Source organism: Sturnira hondurensis, unplaced genomic scaffold, assembly GCF_014824575.4.
Source record: "Sturnira hondurensis isolate 20B ecotype Veracruz unplaced genomic scaffold, ASM1482457v3 Scaffold0003693, whole genome shotgun sequence".
Classification (NCBI taxonomy): Eukaryota; Metazoa; Chordata; class Mammalia; order Chiroptera; family Phyllostomidae; genus Sturnira; species Sturnira hondurensis.
Window position 1 is genome coordinate 3,226,184 of NW_028076324.1, and position 9,138 is coordinate 3,235,321.

Genomic DNA, 9,138 nt, shown 5'->3' on the forward strand with positions numbered 1-9,138 from the left:
GTCTTGAGCCAAACACTCACTCACTTGAACCAACACCTTCTCTTTCTCCTCTAACTAGACCTGCTTATAACACCCACCTCTGTCTCTGCTCTTCTTTTCATGTTTTTACAGTGCTGTTTCTCCGATGGTGTGACTCTGCCAGAGGTCAAAATCAAGGTCGGCACTGCGTGCAGCCAGCTCAGATGAAGCAGACAGGACACTGATGCTTCTTGCCCTGCCCTCCTGTGCCCTCACCAGTGGCTGCATGTGGCGGCTGCATAATGGCAGGGGGTGAGGCTTTGGTGCATGTGAAGATCACTCTTTTGCTGCTCTGGCAGGGTATGTTTCTGTTTCTTTCTGGATGGCCCCAGATCGGAAACTCTCAACGCCATGGTCCTGCAGAGGTGGTGATTCCCATGAGACATGCCAGCAGCAGGAAGCTTCCAGGCTGGCTCTCTTACAGCCTGCATTTTGGGGGTGAGAGACACATTGTCCACATGAAGGTCAACAAGTATTTCCTGTCCAGACACCTCCCAGTGTTCACCTACAGCGACCAAGGTGCCCTCCTAGAGGACCAGCCTTTTGTCCAGAATGACTGCTACTATCATGGCTATGTGGAGGGGGACCCAGAATCCCTGGTGACCCTCAGTACCTGTTTGGGGGGTTTCCAAGGAACATTACAGACTAATGACACTGTGTATGAAATAGAGCCCAAAACGCCTTCTACCACGTTCGAACATCTCATATACCAGGTGGACAGGAAGGAGACTCAATTTCCACCCATGAGGTGTGGATTGACAGATGAAGAAGTAGCTCGACAATTGAAGTTTCAAGAGGGTGTTAATTTCACTTTGATGCAGAGTGGGTATGAAGGCTGGTGGACTCACAAGCGGTTTCTTGAGCTGGCAGTGGTGGTGGACCACAATCGATACCTTCATCGCGAAAGTAATGTCACAAAAGTGCAGTATGAAGTATTCCTTGTTGTCAATGGAATTGATAACTTCTTGAGCTCACTGGATGTGGATGCGGTTTTAGTGGGAATTGAGGTCTGGAATGAAAGAAACCTTCTTCCAGTAGATAACATAACTACTCTCCTGACACAATTTGGCATGTGGAAGAAATCCAGCTTCAATAACCGCTTACCCCATGATATTGCACATGTTTTTGTAAAGCATGGCTATGGTATCACTGTGGGCTTAGCCTATGTTGGAGGAGTATGTAGCACTCGTCATAATAGTGGAGTTGATAGTTTCATGAATGATAATGTGCATGATTTTGCATATATTGTATCACATGAGATTGGTCATAATTTGGGTATGAAACATGATACAAACACCTGTAAATGTGGCCATAGGATCTGCGTAATGTATCCATCAAAAGCCGGTGCAAGTAAGTTCAGCAACTGCAGTTATGATGACTTCATGAACACCGCTGCAAAACGAAATTGTTTGTATGTTTCATCAAATACAGGGAACCCGTTCACATTTACACACTGTGGAAACAGTGTGGTTGAAGAAGGAGAAGAGTGTGACTGTGGCACTTTACAGTTGTGTTTAAAGGATCCCTGTTGTCAATTAAGTTGCACCCTCAGACTGGGGGCTGCCTGTGCTTTTGGGCCTTGTTGCCAAGACTGCCAGATCCTGCCAACAGGCACAGTGTGTAGACAACAGGAAAACACATGTGATCTCCCAGAGTGGTGCAATGGGACGTCCAACCATTGTCCAGAAGACGTGTATGTGCAGGATGGGAACCCATGTGACGATGGCGGCTACTGCTATGAAAAGAGATGCAATAACCGCGAAGAACAGTGTAGAAACATTTTCGGCAAAGTGGCCAAGAGTGCCAATCAGAGTTGCTACACCAAAATGAACACCCGTGGTGACCGATTTGGGAACTGCGGTATCCACGGCTCTGAATATGTGCAGTGTAACATGTCCGATGTCCTGTGTGGGAGGGTTCAGTGTGAGGACGTGACAGAAATTCCCCTGCTGAGAGATCACTCTACTGTGCATTGGACTCGCTTCAATGGCGTCACCTGCTGGGGTACCGACTACCACTTGGGGATGGCCATTCCTGACATTGGTGATGTGAAAGATGGTACCGAGTGTGGTGCAGAGCACGTGTGTGTCAAAAGGAAGTGTGTCCATCTGTCCCTCCTGGTAACTGGGTGTTCACCTGAGACTTGCAATATGAACGGGGTCTGCAACAACAGAAACAACTGCCACTGCAACCGCGAGTGGGACCCTCCCACATGCCAGCAAAAGGGTTATGGGGGAAGTATCGACAGTGGCCCCCCTGGGAGAGATGAGGAAGAAAATCGAGAATGGTTGCACTACCTGCTATTATTTTTGTTTTTTCTCTTTTTGATGTTACTATCATTATTATGTTTGTTCTTTTGGTCCTGTATTCAAGAAGAACTTAAAGGAAACCAACAGCAGAATGTTCCAACTTCAGCTGAGGAAAAAAGAAAAAGTGACAATTAAAAGAAAATCCCAGTTGATCTCTCCCATGTATTCATTGTCCATCTCCTGGCATGGAACTATGACGACATGCCCTGCAGACCATCCACAGACCATCTCGGAGGCATCTTATCATCCAGGATTGTGAACATCAGCCATTAAAAAATTAGCCAAATTTACTCATTCTGAGCCTATTTCAACTTTCCACTACCTTAAAAGTGATCAATGTTTCATCAAATGGGTCTCTTTCCACCTCTTGAGCAGAGGCATAGCTCATGGATGGTGTGTGTGTGCAATCATTTCTGACTGGTCCCAGGTTGGGCTTATCGATACTTCACCTCCAGGGGTCCTTCCTTCCTTATTCTGCATTCACACAGGAAATGGTCACCTGCACATGGTAACAGCGCATCTCTTCTCTAGCCATCCTCCCCTATCACTTTCTGCCAGTAGTGGGAAAGAGAGGGAGAGGGCAATGTTGGGGAATTTGGCATTGGTGTTCCTATCACTGTTTCCTCACTAAGACCTTACACCTTGGCATCAACAGTGAGTTTACTTCTGCACCTTTCATATGTAGATAAAATTCATTCTTATATAATATTTGCTTGTTTGTCACTAACTCCTAGAAACAACAGACTGTCAGCCTCAGATATACTGGCACAGCTATCAAGCATCTAAACTCAGGGTTTAGAGTGAACAGCCTTTGAGTCCTCCACCAAGTCCCTCGGGTGCCTGCAGCAGATCTGCTAACCTCCTCAGAGGTCAGAGTCCTATGGCCCTAAGACTCATTCCAAATGCATAGGTTCCAATAGTCCCATTTCTCCCCTTTGATCTCCGAGTCCTAGGAGCAGTAGCTACATCTACTTGTTAATAACTCATGGTTGTCCCAGTGAGTGTGGTTTCCTTTTATGGCAAATCTCAGTGGTCATGGTATTAGTATAATCAAGAACACAGAAAGGAGCCTGACATCGGAAACTTTGAATTTTGCACACCACTGCCTTTACCATCTTGTGGGCATGAAATTACTCTTAGCATCACTCAAAATCTGAAGGAAAAAACAGGAAATACCTGTCTGGTGTGGCTCAGTGGATTGACCAATGGCCTGCAGACCAAAAGGTTGCTGGTTAACTGCCAGTAAGGGCACATGCCTGGTTTATGGGCCAGCTACCAAGTAATGGGCACATGAGAGGTAACCACACTTCAATGTTTCCCTAGCTCTCTTTTGCCCTCCCTTTCCTCTCTCTACAAAGAAATAAATAAAATCTTCAAAAAAAACCCAGGAAATAATACTTGCCACTCGTCTTTTCCATTAAATAGCATGAAGAAGATTCTTACAATTCTATGTAACATATACAAGCATTAAGTATTAGTATATGTAAGTATTTTTTTGCTCTGGAAAGAATCTCAGAACATCCCAATTTTAAGAACCATGGTTAAGAATATCACAGTGCTAATGAAGCAATGGGAAGCACAGGACCTGAAATTCCAGGCAGGAAAATCCTACTGAAAAGCATTGGGTCTAACCAGCCACTTTTCCCTCTGAGCTTGAGGTGTTGCTGGATGTGGACAGAGCCTTTGCCTGGGCCCCACTGGGGCACTTCCACTGAGGAAAGGGAGATCCCCAAAGTGCTTAGTTACTACACAGGCTTAGGTTGGCTCATAAATTGATATTGAGGCACCAATAGAATTTAACTAAGTTAAATTCTTTCTCCCCAAGTCACATTTGCTTAATTTCACTGCTTTGACAGTGCTAGTGAGCTAGTCTGAAATTTCTCAAAAGCGTAGTTTCCTAAAATCATGGTGTGTATTGAACATAAGACATAAGAAAAGGAGGCGCATCTCAGGCATCTGTACTGTCTCCCCATCACATATGTATCTGATTGTGCTGCATGTGGCAAATGTTTGGAGGGCTGGGTTGTGAACCTCTAGGTGATAGAGAGGGATCCCTATTATCTTTTTTTAATCCTCACCTGAGGAGACCTCTATTGACTTTTTAGAGAGAGAGAATTGTTGATGTGAGATAGAAACACCAATTGGTTGCCTCTTATAGACTCCCATATGGAAAGTGAACCCACAACCTATGCACGTGTCTTGATGAGAATAAAATCCATGACCTTTTTTACTGGACTGTGGTCCAGTTGGAGGGGCAAAGATGGGCAGTAGCCAGACAATGTGGACTACAGACATGCTGGCACCTGCAGGACAGGACAAGGAGATGGCTGGCAAATTGGGGGCACACATTTGCCTGCTGATAAACTGGGAGGAACAACTGGGGGGCAAGATAGAACACTCAACCCAGGGTTCCAGGACAGGGATAAAAAGCCTCAAAACCTCTGACTAAAAAAATCTGTGAGGGTTGAGAGGGTGGAAGAAACTCCCAGCCTCACAGAAGAGTTTGTTGGAAAGACCCACAGGGTCCTAGAATGTACACAAACCCACCCACCCAGGAATGGGTGCAATTTACTCATGGGTAGCAGAGGAAGCGACTGAAATCCAGTAGGGAGATGAACAGAAGGCACTGTTTCCTCTCTGACCCCTCCCCTACATACAGTGTGGTGGGCTACCCCAACCCTGGCAAATACCTAAGGTTCCACCACTTACTATGTAACAAGTAGGCAGAGACAAAAAAAAATGGCCCAAGTGAAAGATCAGATGAAAACCCCAGAAAAAAATACAACTAAGCAATGAAGAGAGAGCCAATCTATCAGATGCACAGTTCAAAATACTGGTGATCAGGATGCTCATAGAACTGGTTGATTTTGGTTGCAAATTAGATGAAATAATGAAGACTACATTAAGTGAAATGAAAAAAAATCACATGGAACCAATAGTGATGGGAAGGAAACTGGGACTCAAATCAATGGAGCGGGTCAGAAAGAAGAAAGAAACAACCAAACAGAAAAGAATGAAGAAACAAGAATTCAAAAAATTCAGGAGAGGCTTAGAAACCTCCAAGACATCTTTAAACATTCCAACATCCAAATTATAGGGGTACCAGAGGGGAAGAGGAACCACAACAAGTGAAAAACTTATTTGAACAAATAATAAAGGAAAATGACCCCAATCTGGCAAAGGCAATAGACTTCCAGGAAGTCCAGGAAGCTCAGAGAGTCCCAAAGAAGGTGGACCCAAGGAGGAGCACACCAAAGCACATCATAATTACATTACCCAAGATTAAAATGAAGGAGAGAATCCTAGAAGCAGCAAGAGATAAGGTGACAGTCACCTACAGAGGAGTTCCCATCAGACTGTCAGCTGATTTCTCAAAAGAGACTTTACAGACAAGAAGGGGCTGGAAAGAAGTATTTCAACTCATGAAAGGCAAGGACCTACATCCAAGATTGCTCTATCCAGCAAAGCTTTCATTTAGAATGAAAGGGCAGATAAAGTGCTTCTCAGATAAGGTCAAGTTAAAGGAGTTCATCACCACCAAGCCCTTATTATATGAAATGTTAAAGGGACTTATCTAAGATAAAGAAGATTAAAAATATAAACAGTATAATGATAGCAAACTCACAGTTATTAACAACCACACCTAAAACAAAAATAAAAACAATCTAAGCAAACAACTAGAACAGGAACAGAACCACAGAATGGAGATCACATGGAGGGTTAGCAACAGGGGAGTGGAAGGAGGAGAAGGGGGAGAAGGCACAGAGAATAGGTAGCATAGATGGTAGGTAGAAAATAGACAGGGGAAGGTTAAGAATAGTACGGGAAATGTAGACGCTAAAGAACTTATGACATATGGACATGAACTAAAGGGGGGAAGGTGGGTGTGAGGGGGTGTGCAGGGTGGAGGTAAATAAAGGGGGGAAATGGGAAAACTGTAATAGCCTAATCAATGAAATATATTTTAAAATATATTTAAAAAAAGAAAATAGACAGCAGTCCATTAAGAATAGTATGGGAAATGTAGAAGCCAAACAATTTGCAGGTACCCTCCATTGACATGATAAAGGGGGTGGGGTGGTGAGCTGGAAAAGAGGGTAGAAGGGGAGGTACAGGGCATAGGGGAATGAAGAGGGGAAAATGGGGCAAATTAATAGCATAATCAATAAAATGTTTTAAAAAAGAAAAAGAAAACTAGATGCCATGCTGGCTGGTGTGGTTCAGTGGACTGAGTGCCCGCCTGCCAACCAAAGTGTTGCCAGGTCAACTCACCATGTAGGGTATATGCCTGGGTTGCAGGCTCATCCCCAGTTGCAGGCATGCTAGAGGCAACCACACATCAATGTTTCTCTCCCACTATTTCTCCCTCCCTTTCCCTCTCTCTAAAAATAAGTAAGTAAAATCTTTTTAAAAAAATTTAATAACTATATGCCAATGTTTTAAAAACAAATGTTTCTACTACCATCCTTGCATACTAAATTCTACAAACTTGTTATGTGCTATGCACAGTACTACGATACCATGCCCAAATGTTTAAAGAGTGCTCCCTTGACCCAGATTTTGCTATAGTCTTGGCTTTCATAATTTTGCAATTCTGCTACATTCCTTCTTAACTGTGACATTTTGGAGAGAGTCCCCATTAATGGGATCTTTCTGTGACAGCCCCCTAAACAATCCCTAACTCATTAGATAATATAATTACTCTTAACTCTTCTAATTCATCATAGGTCCCTTGCATATCAATAACTTAATTGAATGTTGTTCTTTCATTAACTAGACAGCAGTTCCATAGAAAATGTTAATGGTAGGACTAAGACCACCATTTCATTCAGTCGCTTAACCCTTTGTGTCCCCTTGATCTATAAAAGGAAAGTCTTTGACCTTGTCCATCCCTTCACCATTTTAAGAAAAAAAAAGATAAAAACATTTAAAAGATTATTTTTAATGATGCTCTAAAAGTACAAATACTTGGTAAATGGTGGCCTTGAAGTTAACACATAATTTGTCCCCTACTAAACTGCTAAACGATGTCTCTGGACATGTCCATGGGGAAAGCACTGAAAATTGGCTCAAATCCAGCCCCATTACTCAGTAACTGGCTAACTTACTTCACTTTGATTGCAGCTTCATTGTCTAAAGGAGGAATTACCATAATCAGTACATAGAGGTAACAGTTTTGTGAGCCTCTGAAGCTATTTTCAGAGATTGAAGTTATGACAAATGTGAAAATAACAGATGAAATCGGCAAGGACCAGTGCTGCCCTGCCAGTGTGGCTCAGTTCGTGAGGCGTGGCCCTCCAACCTGAAAGGTTGCTGGTTCAGTTCATGCTCAGGACACATGCCTGGGCTGTGCATTCTGTCCCCAGTCAGGGCACACATGGAAGGCAGCCAACTGATGTTTCTACCTCCCATCAATGGTTCTCTCATTCTCTTCCCCATTCTCTCTAACAAAACATAAATTTAATTACAATTAAAAAAAATGATCAGTCATAGGGGAAAATATAATATCATATAAGTTCCTTAAAGATGAAGGAACTATCTTGCAGGTGTCATATCAGTCTTGCAGCAATGTAATACTGGCTTTCACAATGTAATACATGTTTTAAACCAATGGGAACTACATGATTCTGTATCCCCAAGAGCTAGGATACAAGGCTCAGAAAAACAAGGTGTGGATATAGGATTGCCCCTCTCCTAGGACCCACTTGGAGAATTCATGTTTCCTATCCCCACATGTTTACATTCCACTGCAGTGAAGTTTTAGGTTTTTACTGTGGAGTCGCTTCTACCAGGGAACACAATAAGGGTTCTGCCAAACTTAATGTTGAGTGTCACCCAGTTCTTTGAACTCCTGATACCAGACACTGAGCAACAACAAAAAAACATTACTGCATTGATAGGGTTAATTGGTCCTAATTATCATGGGAAGGTAGAGGTGCTACTATATAAAGAAGGAAAATAAACCCTAGGGGTTTCAGTGGAGTGCCTTCTTGTTATTTCATCATGCCCAGTGATGACCACGAAGTGACCATTTCAGCAGTCACAGTCTGACTGAGGCACAGTACCCAGGGCCTCAGACATCAGAGGAACTGAGCTCTGGTTGACACTGCTGGGCAAGCATAGATCAATGAAAGTGCTGCCCAGGGGTCAGGGATGTCTCCGTAATAAAGAAGAAAAACGATGCATGTCTGTCATGACCCCAAGACCAAAGGCAAGTAGCAAGGCCTGCAAAAACTCCTAACCCTAGTGCCTTACCTATTTTTTGAATCATAACTAGCCAGAATCTGAAACTGTCAGGGACAAGATGACCTAAGTTGAACATGGGCCACGAGAAAATCTGCCTTGTGCAAGGCATGGCCGTTGCACTCACGCTGCTGCCCAGCTCTTCTCTCTCGGCTCTTCTCCACGTGGAGAGGGATGCCTCACCCGAAGACCTGGGGCTCTTCCTCAGGGCTTCTGGGGAACTGCAGCAGGCTGGCCTCATGCAGTCAGTGCCTCTGGAAGCAGCACTCGATCGGTGACGAATAACAAGTTGTGAGGGTAGACACCCCAGCCTCCTCATCTTTCAAGCAACATCCTGAGGGTGACTTTCCTCACAAGTCCCCCGTGTGCCATGGATGAAAGTAAACATGACAGAGATATGATGTGATCTTCTTGTGGAGGAGAGGTGGTAAGTTTCTCAGAGGAAAAAGGCCATGAGCAGTGGCCAGTTTCTCAGGGAAAAAAGGTATTGAGCCCCCTCCTCTAGAGGCTTTTATTGAGATGTAATGCACAGGAATACAGGGCGGCAAGAATCAAACAGTAGATAACA

General features: G+C 43.8%; 1 protein-coding gene across 1 annotated transcript; it reads left to right on the top strand.

Annotated features, from left to right (window-relative positions):
• The first annotated feature begins 260 nt into the window (after positions 1-260).
• LOC118984619 (disintegrin and metalloproteinase domain-containing protein 20-like) lies at positions 261-8,848 on the top strand. Its single transcript, XM_037042755.1, has 2 exons — positions 261-2,305; positions 8,779-8,848. Exons 1-2 carry the CDS (start codon positions 261-263, stop codon positions 8,846-8,848), a joined length of 2,115 nt encoding a protein of 704 aa, XP_036898650.1.
• The last annotated feature ends 290 nt before the right edge of the window (positions 8,849-9,138 follow it).

What these genes read in the sequence shown, in the direction of transcription:
- LOC118984619 (XM_037042755.1), top strand. Translation starts at nt 261, where the DNA reads ATGGCAGGGGGTGAGGCTTTGGTGCATGTGAAGATCACTCTTTTGCTG. An exon ending in GAGGAAGAAAATCGAGAATG is followed by an intron (nt 2,306 to 8,778) that starts GTTGCACTACCT and finishes GCTCTTCCTCAG; the next exon opens with GGCTTCTGGGGAACTGCAGC.